At 44.9% G+C, this 21399-nt stretch overlaps 1 protein-coding gene across 1 annotated transcript in view; it reads left to right on the forward strand.

The window, feature by feature from the left end:
• Positions 1-21399, forward strand: part of scyl2 (SCY1 like pseudokinase 2) — an 84653-nt gene that overhangs the window by 47906 nt on the left and 15348 nt on the right. Inside the window, exons 8-14 of the mRNA XM_070900121.1 lie at positions 1301-1426; positions 3859-4035; positions 5082-5204; positions 7757-7870; positions 9660-9792; positions 11294-11412; positions 19452-19552. Coding sequence (XP_070756222.1) covers positions 1301-1426; positions 3859-4035; positions 5082-5204; positions 7757-7870; positions 9660-9792; positions 11294-11412; positions 19452-19552 — 893 coding nt within the window. The remainder of the gene's footprint in view (positions 1-1300; positions 1427-3858; positions 4036-5081; positions 5205-7756; positions 7871-9659; positions 9793-11293; positions 11413-19451; positions 19553-21399) is intronic.

A 21399-nucleotide genomic window follows, 5' to 3' on the forward strand; every position in this document is an offset into this window, starting at 1 on the left:
GGTTTGGAGATGAACACTGGGGATATCTCCCCTGCTCTTCTTCGAAATAGTGCCGTCGGATCATTTACATCTACCTGAGAGAGCAGATGGGGCCTCCGTTTCAAGTCTCATAAAAGAAAGATGACACCTCCGACAGTGCGGCGCTCCCTCAGTACTGCCCCTCTGACAGTGTGGCGCTCCCTCAGTACTGCCCCTCCGACAGTGCGGTGCTCCTTCAGTACTGCCCCTTCGACAGTGCAGCACTCCCTCAGTACTGCCCCTTCAACAGTGCAGCACTCCTTCCGTATTGCTCCTTCAACAGTGCAACGCTCCCTCAGTATTGCTCCCCTAACAGTGCGGCGCTCCCTCAGTGCTGCCTCTCCGACAGTGCGGCGCTCCCTCAGTGCTGCCCCTCCGACAGTGCGGCGCTCCCTCAGTGCTGCCCCTCCGACAGTGCGGCGCTCCCTCAGTGCTGCCCCTCCGACAGTGCGGCGCTCCCTCAGTGCTGCCCCTCCGACAGTGCGGCGCTCCCTCAGTGCTGCCCCTCCGACAGTGCGGCGCTCCCTCAGTGCTGCCCCTCCGACAGTGCGGGGCTCCCTCAGTGCTGCCCCTCCGACAGTGCGGCGCTCCCTCAGTACTGCCCCTCTGACAGTGCGGCGCTCCCTCAGTACTGCCCCTCCGACAGTGCAGCACTCCCTCATTCCGGCCCTTCCGACAGTGCAGCGCTTTCTCAGTACTGCCCCTCCGACAGTGCAATACTCCCTCAGTATTGCCCCTCCGACAGTGCAGCGCTTTCTCAGTACTGCCCCTCCGACAGTGCAGCGCTCCCTCAGTACTGCCTCTCCGACAGTGCAATACTCCCTCAGTACTGCCCCTCCGACAGTGCGGCGCTCCCTCAGTACTGCCCCTCCGACAGTGCGGCGCTCCCTCAGTACTGCCCCTCCGACCGTGCAGCACTCCCTCATTCCGGCCCTTCCGACAGTGCGACGCTCCCTCAGTACTGCCCCTCCGACAGTGCGGCACTCCCTCAGTACTGCCCCTCCGACAGTGCGACGCTCCCTCAGTGCTGCACCTCTGACAGTGCGACGCTCTCTCAGTACTGCCCCTCCGACATTGCGGCGCTCCCACATCTAAGCTTAAAGTGATTCAAGCTAAAATTTTAAAGGTTTGACCCCACAGAGCCAGTCCCACCAGTTTTTGATTGATTCCTTCTTGATAGCCAGTTGAGAAGATCATTGCGGTATGAGGATAAAGTTCCACATAGAGTTGCAACTTGTACATAATTCATTTCTTACTGATGAATTCCCTCTGCACTTTCCAGATCCCTTTTTTTGATGATATCGGCGCCATGGCTCTGCAGTATTTTGATTCACTATTCCAGCGAGACAACCTCCAGAAGTCTCAGTTTTACAAAGGCCTGCCTAAAGTCCTGGCGAAGCTTCCGAAGGTATGGTTATTCAACCGTGATCCGATGTGGCCGTCAATAAACGTGCGCTTAAAACAGAGCGCTGCAAATTGCGAGCGGTACGATTCTGCACTGTTAGCTTCATTGGTGCCCTGCTGTTCATATCCGCTCTGATAATGCCACAAATTAAAAATAATGCTGGGAATCTGAGATAAACATGTGCAGGCTCGAAGGGCCGAATGGTCTACTACTGCTCCTATTTTCTATGTTTCTGTAGAAAATGCAGATTTCTGGAAGGAAGAAAAGACAGGTTAATGTTTCAGACTTTAAAGATAAGCGAGTACATTTGTAGGATGAATGAGGAAAATAAAGTGACGATGAGTGGGGGTGGGAAAACCGGAACTCCTGTCACTGAGGGGAACTTAATGGGTTGAATGACTAAACTGCTTCGCAAACTCAAACCTTGGAAGGTGGAAAGACAAATAAAGTTGTTTTTTTTTTTTAAATTAAAGCATACGGGACCCTTGGCTTTATACATAGAGATATGGAGTTCAAAAGCAAGAAAGTTATGCTGAACTTTTATAAATCACTGGTTAGGCTTCAGCTAGAGTATTGTGTCCAATTCTGGGCACCGCATTTTCGGAAGGATGTTAAGGCCTTGGAGAGGGTGCAGGGGAGATTTATCAGAATAGTACCAGGGATCAGAGACTCAGTTATCTGGAGAAGCTGGGATTGTTCTTAGAGCAGGGAAGGTTAAGGAGAGATTAAATAGAGGTGTTCAAAATTATGAGGGCTTTTGATAGAGTAGATTAAGAAAAACTGTTTCCACTGGCAGGAGGGTCGGTAACCAGAGGACACGGATTTAAGGTAATTGGCAAAAGATCCAGGGGGAAATTAGCATTTTTTACCCAGAGAGTTATGATTTGGAATGCACTGCCCAAGCAGATTCAGTAGTAATTTTCCAAAGAAAATTGGATAAATACTTGAAAAGAAGCAATTTTCAGGGAAAGAGCAAGGCAGTGGGGCTAACTGTAAGATTCTATGCTGAACAGAGAATGCGATGCCGGTTAAATTCTACAAAAGTCATTTCACTGAGGGAGTGAAAAGGTATTGGAAACAGAGAAGACTGTGCAAGTAGCCAAGATTGTGATGAGCACAAGAAAGGCAGCACATCTGAAATGAACGAACGGGAGTATCTGTTTATAGTGACCAGTTAACCTTGTCCTAACTGTAATTAATGAGACTGACCAGTACTTGTATGAGGGGAGCATTTGTGAGTCAGTCCCTAACTGTTAACTAACAGTGGCTAACTAACAGAGAACAGAGTCGGGATAAATGGTTCATTCTCTGGTTGGCAACCAGTAACTAGTGGGGTGCCGCAGGGATCAGTGCTGGGACCCCAACTATTTACAATCTATATAAACGACTTGGAAGAAGGGACCGAGTGTAATGTAGCCAAGTTTGCTGATGATACAAAGATAGGAGGAAAAGCAATGTGTGAGGAGGACACAAAAAATCTGCAAAAGGATATAGACAGGCTAAGTGAGTGAGCAAAGACTTAGCAGATGGAGTGTAATGTTGGAAAGTGTGAGGTCATGCACTTTGGCAGAAAAAAATCAAAGAGCAAGTTATTATTTAAATGGAAAAAGATTGCAAGGTGCCACAGTACAGCGGGACCTGGGGGTGCTTGTGCATGAAACACAAAAGGATAGTATGCGGGTATAGCAAGTGATCAGGAAGGCCAATGGTATCTTGGCCTTTATTGCAAAGGGGATGGAGTATAAAAGCAGGGAAGTCTTACTATAACTATATAAGGTATTGGTGAGGCCACACCTGGAATACTGCGTGCAGTTTTGGTTTCCATATTTACGAAAGGATATACTTGCTTTGGAGGCAGTTCAGAGAAGGTTCACTAGGTTGATTCCGGGGATGAAGGGGTTGACTTATGAGAAAGGTTGAGTCGGTTGGGCCTTTACTCATTGGAATTCAGAAGAATAAGAGGTGATCTTATCGAAACGTATTAAAATCCTGAGGGGGCTTGACAAGGTGGATGCAGAGAGGATGTTTCCACTGATGGGGGAAAGTAGAACTCGGAGGCATGATCTTAGAATAAGGGGTCGCCCATTTAAAACAGAGATGAGGAGGAATTTGTTCTGAGGGTTATAAATCTGTGGAATTCGCTGCCTCAGAGAGCTGTGGAAGCTGGGACATTGAATAAATTTAAGACAGAAATAGACAGTTTCTTAAACGATAAGGGGTTATGAGGAGCGGGCAGGGAAATGGAACTGAGTCCCTGATCAGATCGGCCATGATCGTATTAAATGGCGGAGCAGGCTCGAGGGGCTGTATGGCCTACTCCTGTTCCTATTTCTTATGTTCTTATGGCCCACAGACAGTAATTACAGGGTTTTGCTGTATTCTAATGAAGGGTGTGGCACTGCACTGATCCCTTTGCTGCTTCTCTTTGGTTCTAGCGGGTTGTAGTGCAACGCATTCTGCCGTTCTTGACCTCCGAGTTTGTGAACCCAGACATGGTTCCCTTTGTCCTACCCAACGTCCTTCTCATTGTTGAAGAGTGCACCAAAGAGGAGTATATCAAGCTGATTCTCCCGGACCTCATTCCAGTCTTCAAGCTCCAGGAACCCATTCAGGTATCAGAAATTGAGACCAGCGGAAGCCACAAAGCATTGTGCGACTGGCATTTTTTTGTTTTAATGCGCGTGAGCAATTTGATGACGCCAGCGGGCTGGAAACGGCAGTCGATTTCTGCATCCTGCCATTGTGACCCACTGATTGGTGGGTGTGCTTGATGCACATTCAATTGGGAGCTTGCGAGATACCCATTCAGTTGGGGGAGTTGTGGGTGATACCATTCAATGGGGGGGGGGGGGGTGTGGGTGATACCCATTCAATGGGGGGTGTGGGTGATACCCATTCAGTTGTGGGGGGTGGGTAATACCCATTCAGTTGCGGGGGGGGGGGTAATACCCATTCAGTTGGGGGTATGGGTGATACCAACGTTCCCTCTAAGCTGCGCGGCGGGCAGTTGTTTGTTTGCCAGTCCCGGACAGTCTGGGACTGACTTTTCCAATGTTGTGTTTCGTACAAGCGCAAAACTGAATGGGCCGCGCACCCCATTAAAGGGGCCGCACACCGCATTAAAGGGGCCGCATACCCGGAATAAACATGAAGAGGAACATTGCTAGTTACCCATTCAATAGATGTTGCTGATAGATTGTGGATTCGCACTGGCTTCGCATCCGTCACTCCGAGACCGAATTGCACCGTGACTGCTACTGCACGCTAACTGTGATACTGCTTATAGCAGGGTCTTCTTGTTTGTTGGTCTGTTTGAAATTTGTCCTGTAAAGGATTGCTTTTAGATTGTTTGTGCTGTGCTCTTTAAAAAAAATAACCCTCTGTAATAATCCTTCCTGTGTGTTGTGAATTCCACACACTCCATTCCAAGTCGGTAAATTATTCTTTTGCCTTCCATGCTTCAGGCTAGCAACATGGTGAGTTTGATGCACATCATTGAATATACAAATTTTAAAAAGCAGGCAGTGTTGGCTCTTGCATTTTTAAACAGATTTGTGTCTATCTTTAATTCCGTGCAATGACTGGGACGTCTGTGGAAATAGACAGCAAATCTTGTGAAGTGGCTTTGTTCTTGAGATGATTATTGTGCTTTATATAGGTTCTGTTGATCTTCTTGCAAAAGATGGATTTGCTGCTGACTAAAACTCCAGCAGAGGATATAAAGAACACTGTCTTACCCATGATTTACAGGGCCCTGGAAGCGCCGTCAATTCAGATTCAGGTACAGTCTTATTGCTGGGTGTAGGGGGACCTGGGGCATGATGGTGCAGTGATTGTCACTTTCTGATGTGCATAATTAATGAGTTTAATACAGCACAAAGGAGGCCATTCAGCCCATCGTGCCGATGTCCGCTCTTTAACCGGCAGTTAGTCCCACTCCCCTGCTCTTTCCCCATTGCCCAGCTAATTTCTCCATTTCAGCTTTCTATCCAATTCTCTTTTGAAAGTTATTATTGTATCTTCCACCACACTTTCAGGCAGTGCATCCCAGATCACAACAACTCGCTGTGTCGAAGAGTTCCTCGTCACCTCTCGACACTGTTTTAATCTGTTGCTGTATCTCTATCTGTAGAATTCTCTGCTGCAACTTGCTGATAAAGGCCTCTGGGATCTGTATCCAGAGGCATAGACCACAAAAACCAAGTGGCTCATGTTGAACTTACATGGCCGCAGTTCGAGTACAGTTTCAGGAAGTATATAAAAGCACTGGATAAGTAGGTTTAGATTGCCAGGAATAAGAGGTTATAGTTATGATGAGAGACTCGAGGAGTTTGGGCATTTTTCATTCGAGCAGACAACTTTTAAGACATGGAGGTCTTCAAGATTATGTGAACAATGACGGACAGGAAAAGACCCCTCTGGCCCATCCAGTCTGACCCACACAATTGCAATAACTTGTGTATCACAATATTGATGCTTCCCACTCCACCAGAAACCATGTGATCTCCTGAGAGAGGCCAAAAAAGACAGATGATAAAACCCAGGCCAATTTGGAACAAAAAATGTCTGGGAAATTGCTCTCCCATCCCCTTCGGCGATCAAAACTAATCCGGGAGATCACTTTGGGCCTGATCAGTGTCATGCAGTGACTTCCTGTTGTACGAGTGACCTCTTCCCGAGCCAGGAACAGGTCCAGCTTGAAGGAATTCTGCGAAGTAGTGAAGACCCCACGAGCCTGCCGCCTGTTCCCAGCGCCACCATTCTCTGGGTTTTTCGGAAGGGTTCTGATGGGGTAAATTGTGATAGATTGGTTCCAGTGGCCAGCGAAACGGTAAGAACATAAGAAATAGGAGCCAGGAGTAGGCCATATGACCCCTCGAGCCTGCTCTGCCATTTAATAAGATCATGCTAATTCGATCATGGACTCAGGTCCACTTCTCCATAACCCCTTATTCCCTTATCGGTTTGGAAACTGTCTATTTCTGTCTTAAATTTGTTCAATATCCCAACTTCCACAGCTCTCTGAGGCAGCGAATTCCACAGATTTACAACCCTCTAAGAGAAGAATTTCCTTCTCATCTCAGTTTTAAATGGGCGGCCCCTTATTCTAAGATTATGCCCTCTAGTTCTAGTCTCCCCTATCAGTGGAAACATCCTCTCTGCATCCACCTTGTCAAGCCCCCTCATAATTTTATACGTTTCGATAAGATCACTTCTCATTCTTCTGAATTCCAAGATGGTAAATCTGGTTACAGTCCAGCAAACCCTGCTGAAAGAGGATAATCATTCTCGAAATCATCAGCCCCAGACCTGAGGCTGATCCTGAAATGAGGTTCACTGAAATTGCAGTGTTGCTGGGAGGATTCATTCAGAAGCAATCTGGGATTCTGTACCTTCCTTTGGTTTGATTGATTGCCACTGGCCGCTGTCAGTGGTTTTTAGTAGTCTGTAATGTTTCTATCATTGGATTTTGGGGTTTATTTTCTTTTTGGTGGATTGGATAGAAATATCCAGTTGTTTTTTGGTATCTGATAATGAGATGTTTCTAATGCGACACGAGCTCGATGGGCCGAATGGTTACAGCACGGAAGGCGGCCATTCTATGATGATAAGGAACAAATTTCCGATAATCAATAAAGAACTGAAGGAGGTTAGAGAAAATGTCTTTACGCAGAGTGTGGAATGTGGAATTCTCTGCCGTAAACTGTTACTGAAGTGGAGTCGGTAAATTCTTTTAACGTGTTGCTGTACCTCTGGACTATAAACAAAAAAGAAATAATTGCCTTTCTATAGCGCCTTTCGTGCCCTCAGGGTGTGCCAAAGTTCTTCACGGCCAATGAAGTACTTTTGAAGTGTGGTCGTTGTTGTAATGTCGGGAATGCAGCAGCCAATTTGCGCACAGCAAGCTCCCACAGCAATGTGATAATGACCAGATGCTTTGTTTTTAGCGATGTTGGTTGAGGGATAAATATTGGCCCAGGACACCGGGGACAACTCCCTTGCTCTTCTTCCAAATGGGATTTTTTGCGTAACCTGAGAAGGCAGGCGGGGCCTCGGTTTAATGCCTCATCCAAGCAGGGGTGCAGTCGAGAGATACAGCACCACTTGAAAACAATTTATAGACTTTGCTTCAATAAGAGTCTGTGTGGCAGTGAATTGTTTGAGAGTGCAGAATTGCTACATTTACCCACCCGAGTCTGGGCTGATGATAAATTGTTTTTGTCATTCTTCTTTCCCGCTTTCCTTAACTCCAAGCATCCATTAAAACAAAACAGTGATTGCTGCAGCGACTGTACGTGTATCCTGAGTTAATTTATTTTCTTTGCCTTTTAGGAACTCTGCCTCAGCATAATTCCAACCTTTGCAAACTTGATAGACTATCCATCGATGAAGAACTCTTTAATACCCCGCATTAAGAGTGCTAGTTTACAGACCTCCTCCCTTGCAGTAAGTGGACTCACATTCTCGCGCTTCACGATCACTGAGGTGAAACAGCTTAACAATAAACCCAACCGAGTTTCTCCAGCGATTTGAAGCTTAATATACTTAAACTTGTCTGAGGAAAAACCTTCTCGGGCCGAAGAAGCAAATTGATTAAAAAAAAAGGACTTGCATTTATATAGTGCCTTTCACAACCTCAGGATGTCCCTAAGGGCTTTACAGCCAATTAAGTACTTTTTGAAGTGCAGTCGCTGTTGTAATGTAGGAAATGCGGTAGCCAGTTAATGCACAAACAGCAATGTGATAATGACCAGATCATCTTTTTTTTTCGTGATGTTGATTGAAGGACAAATATTTGCCAGGGCACTGGGGAGAACTCCCCTGCTCTTCTTCAACATAGTGCCATGGGTTCTTTTGCGTCCACCTGAGCGAGCAGACGGGGCCTCGGTTTAATGTCTCATCTGAAGACGGCACCTCCGACAGTGCAGTGCTCCCTCAGCACTGCACTGGGAATGTCAACCTAGATATTTTATACGTTCAATTCTCTGCTGTGGGGACTTGAACCCACAACCATCTGATTCAGAGGTAAGAGAGCTTACCCATTGAGCTACGGCTGATAGCAAATTAATTAGCATTATCTCCTGACCCAATATGATCAAATTCGGTCCAAACCATTTTGATTCTAATTTAGTCTAATTCTAATTGAGGGGCCTCCATCAGTCCTTAATAAATACAACAAGCCATAGTTCAATATCATTTCACTGATCTCCGGGTCATGATTAAACGTAATGGCTTGACATTTTCTGAGAGTTCCAAGCTTGTATTCCTTTTTTTCCTTCAAAAAAAGTGCTGTAGTGCAGTTGGCTCATTAAAGGTTACAAAAAAGAAGCAGTATTTAAGGTTAGTCAACATTTATTTAGTTCCCCCTTATCTCCTCTCCTGGAGATGTTGCTGGGGTGCTTGAGAGCTAGTTGGCTTGCCCAGGTGGCCATTATTCTTAGGTGAGCCTTGGCATCGAGCATTGCAAAACTATTCAACTGCAGTGGCATCACAGCCTATCTAAATTCATAAAGGGAAAAAAAAAGAAAGATTTGCATTTATATAGCGCCTTTCACGACCAGTATTCTTGAAGCACTGTCGTTGTTGCACTGTCCAAATCATGTCCTTAGCTGGAATGTGTAATATTTGTGCCTGCATACGTGCGTACACAATTCCAGCATGAGTTAAAAGAAAACTAAAGACTTGGATTTATATAGCGCCTTTCGCGACCAATGTAGTACTGTTGGAGCGTAGTCACTGTTGTAATGTAGTTACTGGCAATGTTCCTGTAATTTTGTTTTGGGTACGCGGGCCCTTTAACTGGCTACGCGGCCCATTCAGTTTTTTGTGCATGTGCTGTTACCACCAACGTAAAGCCGGTGAGCAGCCTGCGCGGGACCTCCAGGCTGCCGTGTGGCCACGCAGCTTAACGGGAACATCGGTTACTGGTCACCGGTTCTGTCTTCCTCCTTCGTCCCCACATCACTGTTGGTGTTAATGACAATTGTCGTACACCCACTGCCACCCCAGTTCAAAATCACTTGACTCTTCACAGCCGAGGTTTGAACCTGGGACCTCTCGGATCTCTTCAGCTCACACACTCACTGGCATAAGCTTGGATGCGCTCAGTTAAAATTATTTCTATGTCCTTACCGACTGTCTTTTAACTATAGAGTAGTGAGTAACCGCTTAACTTTCCCACTGGATGTTAATCCGTGAGTTACCAAGACTCTCGTTCTGTTTCCAATCTCTACAGGTTCGTGTAAATTCGCTGGTTTGCCTAGGCAAGCTCTTAGAGTATCTGGACAAGTGGTTTGTCCTAGATGAGATACTTCCCTTCTTGCAGCAGATTCCATCTCGGGAGCCTGCGGTTCTTATGGGAATTTTAGGTGAGACTGCTTGATGAATTTATGTTGCAGTGTTTCCAAATTTTCTGGTTTAAATTTCAGTTAACTTGAGTAACAACAACAAAATGAATTGCATTTATACAGCGTCTACCCCAGAAGGCTGTGGATGCTGAATTGTTGAGTATATTCAAGGCTGAGATAGATTTTTGAACACTAGGGGAATCGAGGGATATGGAGATCAGGCAGGAAAGCGGGGTTGAGATTGAAAATCAGCCATGATCTTATTGAATGGCGGAGCAGGCTCGAGGGGCAGTATAGCCTACTCCTGCTCCTAATTCTTATGTTCTTGTCATTTTCTAAAGGCTTCCTCACCCCTGATCTGTTGATCTGTGGAATCTGGTGTTGAATCGAACCCAGAATGATGAGATGAGCATGTTCTGTCTCAGCTGCCTCTGCTCTTTCGTTCCATTGTAATTAATTATAAGTGAAGCAGTTTCAGATGTTTGGGAGATGTATGACTGTGTCGTTCTATCTATCTTACTTTCTTCCCATTCTCTCTTTTCCCTGCTGCCTTCAATAATTCATTTCTGGCTGTTTTTGACCCTGAAATGAGCTTCCGGCCACATATCCGCAGCATAACTAAGACCGCCTATTCCACATCTATAACATCGCCCGTCTCCGCCCCTGCCTTAGCTCATCTGCTGCTGAAGCCCTCATCTATGCCTTTGTTACCTCTTGACTTAACTACTCCTACGCACTCCTGGCTGGCCTCCCACATTCCACCCCACGTAAGCTGGAGGTCATCCAAAACTCGGCTAACTCGCACCAAGTCCCACTCACCCATCACCCCCTGTGCTCGCTGCCCCGTGTCCTAACTCGCACCAAGTCCCACTCACCCATCACCCCCTGTGCTCACTGCCCCGTGTCCTAACTCACACCAAGTCCCACTCACCCATCACCCCCTGTGCTCGCTGACCTACATTGGCTCCCAGTTAAGCAACGCCTCGATTTCAAAATTCTCATCCTTATTTTCAAATCCCTCCATGGCACTCGCCCCTCCCTATCTCTCTAACCTCCTCCAGCCCCACAACCCCCCGAGATGTCTGCACTCCTAATTCTGCCCTCTTGAGCATTCCTGATTATAATCTCTCATCCATTGGTGGCCGTGCCTTTTGTTGCCGAGACCCCAAGCTCTGGAACTCCCTCCCTAAACCTCTCCGCCTCTCTACCTCTCTTTCCTCTTTCAAGATGCTCCTTAAAACCTACGTCTTTGACCAAGCTTTTGGGCTAATTTCTGCTTGTGTGGTGTCTCATTTTTTATCCCAAAGGTGCTATATAAATACAAGCTGTTATTGTTTCTGTGACGCACTGTATAAAAGCACCTTTCCTTTGCTATTCCTGACCTTTCTGCCTGTGGGCAACCTGCTGCTGCCCACATGCAGAATTATGGGAGATATTTCTTGCTGAAGGTTTTACTAGTAAGTAAGAAAAAAGATTTGGCAGTCAGTTTTAACAAACATTTTTATTCACTTTTGTGTCTCAGGTATCTACAAATGTACTTTCAGCCATAAGAAGCTGGGGATCACCAAAGAGCAGTTGGCGTCGAAAGTGCTACCGCACCTCGTACCCCTCAGCATTGACAACAATCTGAATCTGAACCAGGTCAGGTCACCTCCGCTGCCCTTTGATCCCGTTGCCTCCAGCTTGTTGCGCGTTCTCAGAATCGGTGCACTGTGGCTATTCCCTTTTTAAACAAAAAAAGTTGTTTCAGAAGTCTTCATTTGTAAACCAAGTGTGCAGTACTTGGGTTAGTCACAGCCCAGTTGTGATATCCCTATCATTTGAGATTTGTAGGTGGAGGTGGGACCTTTCTTAAAAAAAAGATTCAAATTATTTTATTTTAAAATAAACCCAAAGTCCCAATGACAAAATACCAAGCAAATGCAACACGTGAACACTTGGCCACTTTAAGAAGCCTTGAAGTAATGTGTTCAATCTATACTTGCCATGTTTTACAGACGTTAAATGCGGTCGTCACGGGCTGTATGCCATGTGTTATTTTTAAGGTCTGTTGATGATTCTGCCATTCCCATTTACACCTCTTCTACATAAGAACATAAGAAATATGAGCAGGAGTAGGCCATACGGCCCCTAGAGCCTGCTCCGCCATTCAATAAGATCATGGCTGATCTGATCTTGGCCTCAACTCCACTTCTCCGCCCGCTCCCCATAACCCTTGACTCCCCTACAGTTCAAAAGTTCTAGACTCATCTCTTGTTTCGTTACTTCTCCCATTACCATCTCCTTTTGCCTCCCACTATCATCCCTTTTGTCTCTCTAATCTCTCCTGCCTTCCACCCTATCACAGACCTTCCCTTTTGTTCTTTCCTCCCCTCCCCCTTCCCTGACCCCGCACTTGCTTAAAAACCTGTTACATCTCTTAACCTTTTCCAGTTCTAACGAAAGGTCACCGACCTGAAACGTTAACTCTGTTTCTCTCCTCACCCAGGCTGCCTGACCCGCTGAGTCTTTCCAGCATTTTCTGTTTTTATTTCTGATTTCCGGCATCTGCAGTATTTTGCTTTTGGGCTACAGAACCAGTTTGTATTCTAACCCTTAAGAATAGCACACAGGCAAAATCTCGTGGCTCCTGGAAATCTGAAATTAAACCAAAAAAGTGCCGGACATACACGGCGGGTCAGGCAACATCTGTGGAGAGAGAAACTGAGTTAACGTTTCGGGTCAATGACACTTCATCTGATGAAAGGTCTGGCTGAGGGTCACCGACCTGAACCGTTAACTCTCTTTCTCTCTCCATACTTGCTGCCTGACCCGCTGAGTATTTCCAACATTTTCTGTTGATATGTAGCCCGTCAGATATGTCGGCAGTAGGTACTCTGAAACATTCAGTTAGGCTTCATTTGCACTGCAGTGGTTCTGCTTTGCACCTGTGCTAGACTTGTGCATCCAGAGTGAAGATGTACTGCCAGAGCAGAGGGAAACCCTCAAAAGTTATCTCACTCTCCCTCATTTCAAAGTCAAGTTGGGCAATGACTCTGCATTTATACTATAATTTCTTGGCATTGATGCACTGTCACTTTGCACCAGCACTTTCCTTACATAAGAATTAGGAGCAGGAGTAGGCCATTTGGCCTCTTGAGCCTGCTCCACGAAAGCTATAAGATCATGGCTGATCTGATCATGGGCTCAGCTCCACTTCCCTGCCCACTCCCCATAACCCTGTACTCCCTTATCTCGCAAAATTCTGTCTATCTCCACCTTAAATATATTCACTGACCCAGCCTCCACAGAGAAGAAATTCCTCCTCATCTCAGTTTTAAATGGGCGGCCCCTTATTCTGAAACTATGCACCCGAGTTCTAGATTTCCCCCATAGATGGAAACATCCTCTCTGCATCTATCTTGTCGAGCCCCCATTATCTTATATGTTTCTATAAGATCACCTCTCATTCGTCTAAACTCCAGAGAGTATAGGCCCAACTTACTCAACCGTTCTTCATAAGTCAAACCCTTCGTCTCAGGAATCAATCTAGTGAACCTTAATATGGTAGAATTCTTTATTAAGATGGAGAGTGACAAAGTAAATTCAGAAACTAGGGTCCTGAACTTAAGGAAAGGTAACTTTGACAGTATGAGGCGCAAATTGGCTAGATTAGACTGGCAAATGATACTTAAAGGGTTGACGGTGGATAGGCAATGGCAAACCTTTAAAGATCATGTGGACGAACTTCAACAATTGTACATCCCTGTCTGGAGTAAAAATAAAACGGGGAAGGTGGCTCAACCGTGGCTAACAAGGGAATTAAGGATAGTGTTAAATCCAAGGAAGAGGCATACAAATTAGCCAGAAAAAGCAGCAAACCAGAGGACTGGGAGAAATTTAGAATTCAGCAGAGGAGGACAAAGGGTTTAATTAGGAGGGGGAAAATAGAGTATGAGAGGAAGCTTGCCGGGAACTAAAAACTGACTGCAAAAGCTTCTATAGATATGTGAAGAGAAAAATATTAGTGAAGACAAACGTAGGTCCCTTGAAGTTGGATTCAGGTGAATTTATAACGGGGAACAAAGAAATGGCAGACCAATTGAACAAGTACTTTGGTTCTGTCTTCACAAAGGAAGATACAAATAACCTTCTGGGTGTACTATGGGACTGAGGGTCTAGTGAGAAGGAGGAACTGAAGGATATCCTTATTAGGCGGGAAATTGTGTTCGGGAAATTGACAGGATTGAAGGCCAATAAATCCCCAGGGCCTGATAGTCTACATCCCAGAGTACTTAAGGAAAGGCCCTAGAAATAGTGTATGCATTGGTGATAATTTTCCAACAGTCTATCGACTCTGGATCAGTTCCTATGGACTGGAGGGTTGCTAATGTAACACCACTTTTTAAAAAAGGAGGGAGAGAGAAAACGGGTAATTATAGACTGGTTAGCCTGACATCAGTAATGGAGAAACTGTTGGAATCAATCATTAAGGATGAAATAGCAGCGCATTTGGAAAGCAGTGATAGGATTTGTCCAAGTCAGCATGGATTTATGAAAGGGAAATCATGCTTGACAAATCTTCTGGAATTTTTGGGGGATGTAACTAGTAGAGTGGACAAGGGAGAACCAATGGATGTGGTGTATTTGGACTTTCAAAAGGCTTTTGACAAGGTCCCGCACAAGAGATTGGTGTGAAAAATCAAAGCACATGGTATTAAGGGTAATGTACTGACGTGGATAGAGAACTGGTTGGCAGACAGGAAGCAGAGAGTCGGGATAAACAGGTCCTTTTCAGAATGTCAGGCAGTGACTAATGGAGTGCCGCAGGGCTCAGTGCTGGGACCCCAGCTCTTTACAATATATATTAATGATTTAGATTATGGAATTGAGTGTAATATCTCCAAGTTTGCAGATGACACTAAACTGGGTGGCGGTGTGAGCTGTGAGGAGGACGCTGCTAAGAGGCTGCAGGGTGACTTGGACAGGTTGAGTGAGTGGGCAAATGCATGGCAGATGCAGTATAATGTGAATAAATGTGAGGTTATCCACTTTGGGGGCAAAAACACGAAGGCAGAATATTATCTGAATGGGGGCAGATTTGGAAAAGGGGAAGTGCAGCGAGACCTGGGTGTCATGGTTCATCAGTCATTGAAAGTTGGCATGCAGGTACAGCAGGTGGTGAAGAAGGCAAATGGTATGTTGGCCTTCATAGCTAGGGGATTTGAGTATAGGAGCAGGGAGGTCTTACTGCAGTTGTACAGGACCTTGGTGAGGCCCCACCTGGAATATTGTGTTCAGTTTTGGTCTCCTAATCTGAGGATGGCCGTTCTTGCTATTGAGGGAGTGCAGTGAAGGTTCACCAGACTGATTCCAGGGATGGCTGGACTGACATATGAGGAGAGACTGAATCAACTGGGCCTTTATACACTGGAGTTTCGAAGGATGAGAGGGGATCTCATAGAAACATATAATAATCTGACGGGACTGGACAGGTTAAATGCGGGAAGAATGTTCCCGATGTTGGGGAAGTCCAGAACCAGGAGAGACAGTCTTAGGATAAGGGGCAGGCCATTTAGGACTGAGATGAAGAGAAACTTCTTCACTCAGAGTTGTTAACCTGTGGAATTCCTGCCGCAGAGAGTTGTTGATGCCAGTTCATTGGATATATTCAAGAGGGAGTTAGATATGGCCCTTACGGCTAAAGGGATCAAGGAGTATGGAGAGAAAGCAGGAAAGGGGGACTGAAGGAATGATCAGCCATGATCTTATTAAATGGTGGTGCAGGCTCGAAGGGCCGAATGGCCTACTCCTTTACCTATTTTCTATGTTTCTCTGAACTGCCTCCAATGCAAATATATCTTTCCTCAAATAATGAGACCAAAACTATACGCAGTACTCGAGGTGTGGCCTCACCAATACCTTGTACAGTTGTAGCAGGACTTTTCTGCTTTTATACTCCATCCCCCTTGCAATAAAGGCCAACATTGTATTTGCCTTTATGATTACTTGCTGTACCTGCATACTAACCTTTTGTGTTTCATGCACAAGGAGCCCCAGGTCCCTCTGTACTGCAGCATTTTGTAATTTTTCTCTATTTAAATAATTAGCTTTTTTATTTTTTCTGCCAAAGTCTTTCCCACATTATACTCCATCTGCCAAATTTTTGCCCACTCACTTAGCCTGTCTATATCCTTTTGCAGATTTTTTGTGTCCTCCTCACAACTTGCTTTCCCACCCATCTTTGTATCATCAGCAAACTTAGCTACATTGCATTCAGTCCCCTCATCCAAATCATTAATATAGATTGTAAATAGTTTGAGGCCCCAGCACCGATCCCTGTGGCACCCCACTAGTTACTGTTCGCCACCCAGAAAATGACCCATTTATCCCGAGTCTCTTTTCTGTTAGTTAGCCAGTCCTCTATCCATGCTAATAAATTACCCCCAACCCCGTGAACTTTTATCTTGTGCAAGTAATCTTTTTTGTGGCATCTTATCAAATGCCTTCTGGAAATCCAAATACCCCACATACACTGGATCCCCCTCATCCACCCTGCTCGTTACATCCTCAAACAGCACCAGCAAATTTGTTAAACATGATTTCCCTTTCATAAAACCATGCTGACTCAGCTTGACTGAATTGTGCTTTTCCAAATGTCCTGTTCCTTAATAATGCATTTTCCCAATGACAGATGTTAGGCTAACTAGTCTATAGTTTCCTGCTTTCTGTCTGCCTCCTTTTTTTAAATAGGGGCATTACATTTGTAGTTTTCCAATCCGCTGGGACCGCTCCAGAATCCAGGGAATTTTGGTAGATTACAACCAATGCATCCCCTATCTCTGCAGCCACTTCTTTTAAGACCCCAGGATGCAAGCCATCAGGTCCAGGGGACTTGTCCGCCTTTAGTCCCATTATTTTACCGAGTACTACTTCTTTCGTGACAGTGATTATATTAAGTTCCTCCCTCCCTATAGCCCCTTGATTATCCATTATTGGGATGTTTTTAGTGTCTTATATCGTAAAGACCGACACAAAATATTTGTTCAACGTCTCTGCTATTTCCCTATTCCCCATTTTTAATTCCCCGGTCTCATCCTCTAAGGGATCAACATTTACTTTAGCCACTCTTTTTTCCTTTTTATGTACCTGTAGAAACTGTTACTATCTGTTTTTATATTTCTTGCTAGTTTACTTTCATAATCTATCTTCCCTCTATTAATTTTTTAGTCATTCTTTGTTGGTTTTTAAAAGTTTCCCAATCCTCTGGCCTCCCACTATTCTTGGCCACTTTGTATGCCGTTGTTTTCAATTTGGTACCCTCCCTTATTTCCTTAGTTAGCCATGGATGGTTAACCCTTCTCTTACAGTCTTTCCTTCTCATTGGAATATATTTTTTGTTGAGAGATATGAAATATCTACTTAAATGTACATCCACTGCTCATCAACTGTCTTACACTTTAATCTATTTTCACAGTCCACTTTAGCCAACTCTGCCCTCATACCTTTGCAGTCTCCTTTATTTAAGCTTAGGACACTGGTTTGAGATCCAACTTTCTCACCCTCCAACTGAACTTCAAATTCAACCATGCTATGATCACTCTTTACTAGAGGATCCTTTACTAGGAGATCATTTATTAATCCAGTTTCATTACAAAGTACCAGATCTAAGATAGCCTGCTCCCCGATTCTGCAACATACTGTTTAAGGAAACTATCCCGGATACACTCTATGAACTCTTCCTCAAGGCTACCTTGGCCAATTTGATTTGTCCAATCAAGCTGAAGGTTAAAATAATACTAACTTTTATTTATATAGCACCTTTAACGTAGTAAAATGTCCCAAGGCGCTTCACAACAGTGTTACAGACAAAGAGATAAATTTGACACCGAGCCACAGAGAAATTAAGGCAAATGATCAAAAGCTTGTTTAAAGAGGTAGGTTTTAATGAGCAGCTTAAAGGAAGTAGAGAGGTGGAGAGTTCCAGAGCTTAGGGCCCAGGCAGCTCAAGGCACGCACACCAATGGTTGAGCAGTTATAATGAGGGATGTTCAAGTGGCCAGAATTTGAGGAGCGCAGCAGATATCTTGTGGGATTGTGAGGCTGAAAAAGATCACAGAGATAGCGAGGGGCAAGTCCTTGGAGTGATTTGTAAACAAGGATGAAAATTTTGAAATTGAGGCATTGTTTAACTGGAGGCCAATGTAGGTTAGAAAGCACAGAGGTGATGGGTGATCTGGACTTGGTGCGGGTTAGTACACGGGCTGCTGAGTTTGGGATGACTTCAAGTTTACGTCGTGTGGAATGTGGAAGCCCGGCCAGGAGTGAGTTGGAGTAGTCCAGAGGTAACAAAGGCATGAGGGTTTCAGCAGCAGAAGAGCTGGGGCTGGGATGGAGGCGGGCGATGTTATGGAGATGGAAAAAGACGGTTTTAGTTATGCTGCATGATTGTATAATTGCATTTAAAATTGCCCATGATTATTGCCATATAAAGACAACTTTAGAATTCTGCATGCAGGAGTTTCTTCAGTTTTACATCTAATGGTTGTGGCCATTTTTACATACATTTTCTTGGTGTATTTATTTTATTTAAGGTAAAACAAGCTTTGAAAGTCAGGAGCCCTCCTGCACAAAGGAACAGGGGGAGGCCATTTAACCCCTCGAGCTGCTCTCCCATCCAATGAGATCACGGCTGATCTGTGACCTAACTCCATCTACCCGCCGTTTCCTCATATCCCTCAATATCTTTGGTTAACAAAAATCTATCAATCTCAGATTTAAAATTAACAATTGATCCACCATCAATTGCCATTTGCGGAAGAGAGTTCCAAACTTCTACCACCCTTTGTATCTACCCTATCTGTTCCCCTTAATATCCTGAAAACGTTGATCAAATCACTCCTTAACCTTCCAAATTCCAGGCAATACACCCCTAGTTTGTGTAATCTCACCTCGTAACTTAACCTTGGAACCCAGATATCATTATGGTAAACCTATGCTGAACGCCTTGTGCTAGGACGTCAGAAAGATCTTTTTTTAACACCAACGGGACACTTCGTGCATATATTCCTTTTGCTCTCCATGTTCTTGAGGTTATAAAGGTATGTTCAGCGATCCTGCACATGCAGCGGGGAACCTCCCTGGACTGAAGCCCAACCTGAGACAGAACTTAACTGCACTGGTGCCAATTCTCCAACCCCGCAGTGTCCTTTAGGGAAGGAAATCTTCCGTCCCTATCTGGTCTCACCGATGTGTCACTCCAGACCCACAGCAGTGTGGTTGACTCTTAACTGCCCCTCTGAAATGGCCTAGCGAGCCATTCAAGAACAAAAGCAAAATACTGCGCATGCTGTAATCTAAAATGAAAACTGAAAATGCAGGAAATCTCAACAGGTCAGGCAGCTTCTGTGAAGAGAAACCGAGTTAATGTTTCAGGCGAAGGGTCGTCGCCCTGAAACGTTAACTCTGTTTCTCGCCACAGATGCTGCCTGACCCGCTGAGATTTCCAGCCATTCAAGAAGGCGGCTCACCACCACTTTCTCGAGGGGCAGTTAGGGACGGGCAATAAATGCCGGCCTTGCCAGCGACGCCCACATCCCAGAATGAATTTTTAAAAAAAAGAATTGCTGAATTGTCTTGTACTTCTCTCGGTATAAATTCCCAAAATTTAAATCAATTTCACTTTTTTTAAAAAAATACAGTTTAACTCCTTCATGGGAGTGATCAAGGAAATGTTAAATAAGTTGGAGGCCGAGCACAAGACCAAGCTGGAACAGTTGCACAACATGCAGGAGCAACAGAGGTAAAGAGTGCTCGTGATGTGCTTTATGTTCTGTGTGATGACAGCCTGCAGTATGAATGTGCTACAGCGTAATGACGAGACACATGGATTACTGGTGAGCTGCTAGGACGAGAGAGAGAGCGAGAAACTGATGTTAATTATGGACAGTAAATCCCTGAAATCTTTTTTGCAACCATCGTGTGTCTGCCCAAATTAAACTTGTGTCTCCATCTTGCAATAAAGATAAAAGGAGAAATTGCAGTGTGCTGTTTCAGGATTTTTTTTTTTTTACCAATTTTCCACAGAAAGTGGTGGGGTGGGGGGTCTCCTTATTTAAAGAGGGATATACTGGCATTGGAAGCAGTTCATAGAAGGTTCACTAGGTTGATTCCTGAGATGTAGGGGTTGTCTTATGAGGAAAGGTTGAGCAGGTTGGGCCTGTACTCAGTGGAGTTTAGAAGAATGAGAGGTGAACATAACATAACATAAGAACATAAGAAATAGGAGCAGGAGTAGGACATACGGCCCCTCGAGCCTGCTCCGCCATTCAATAAGATCATGGCTGATCCAATCATGGACTCAGGTCCACTTCCCCGCCTGCTCCCCATAACCCCTTATCCCCTTATCGTTTAAGATTTCTGTCTTAAATTTATTCAATGTCCCAGCTTCCACAACTCTCTCAGGCAGCGAATTCCACAGATTTACACCCTCTGAGAGAAGAAATTTCTCCTCATCTCTGTTTTAAATGGGCGGCCCCTTATTCTAAGATCATGCCCTCTAGTTCTAGTCTCCCCCATCAGTGGAAACATCCTCTCTCCATCCTCTTGACAAGCCCCCTCATAATCTTAAACATTTCGATAAGATCCCACCTCATTCTTCTGAATTCCAATGAGTAGAGGCCCAACCTACTCAACCTTTCCTCATAAGTCAACCCCCTCATCCCCGGAATCAACCTAGTAAACCTTCTCTGAGCTGCCTCTAAAGCAAGTATATCCTTTCGTAAATATGGAAACCAAAACTGCACACAGTATTCCAGGTGTGGCCTCACCAATTCCTTATATAGCTGTAGAAAGACTTCCCTGTTTTTATACTCCATCCATTTTGCAATAAAGGCCAAGATACCATTGGCCTTCCTGATCACTTGCTGTACCTGCACTCTGTCCTTTTGCATTTCATGCACAAGTACCCCCAGGTCCCGCTGTACTGCAGCACTTTCTCCATTTAAATAATAACTTGCTCTTTGATTTTTTTCTGCCAAAGTGCATGACCTCACACTTTCCAACATTATACTCCATCTGCCAAATTTTTGCCCACTCACTTAGCCTGTCTATGTCCTTTTGCAGATTTTTTGTGTCCTCCTCACACAATGCTTTTCCTCCCATCTTTGTATCATCAGCAAAGGTGATTTTATTGAAACATATATGATTCTGAGGGGGCTTGACAAGGTAGATGCTGAGAGGATGTTTCCCCTTGTGGGGAATCTAGAACTGGAGGGGCATAGTTTCAGAATAAGGGGCTGCCCATTTAAGACTGAGATGAGGAGGAATTTCTTTTCTGAAGGTTGTGAATCTTTGGAATTCTCTACCCCAGAGAGCTGAGTCATTGAATATATTCAAAGCTTCAATAGACAGATTCTTGAACTATAGGGGAGTAAAGGGTTACATAAGAATTAGGAACAGGAGTAGGCCATCTAGCCCCTCGAGCCTGCTCCGCCATTCAACAAGATCATGGCTGATCTGGCCGTGGACTCAGCTCCACTTACCCGCCCGCTCCCCATAACCCTTAATCCCTTATTGGTTAAAAATCTATCTATCTGTGACTTGAATACATTCAATGAGCTAGCCTCAACTGCTTCCTTGGGCAGAGAA

Source organism: Pristiophorus japonicus, chromosome 15 (genome assembly GCF_044704955.1).
Source record: "Pristiophorus japonicus isolate sPriJap1 chromosome 15, sPriJap1.hap1, whole genome shotgun sequence".
Lineage (NCBI taxonomy): Eukaryota > Metazoa > Chordata > Chondrichthyes > Pristiophoridae > Pristiophorus > Pristiophorus japonicus.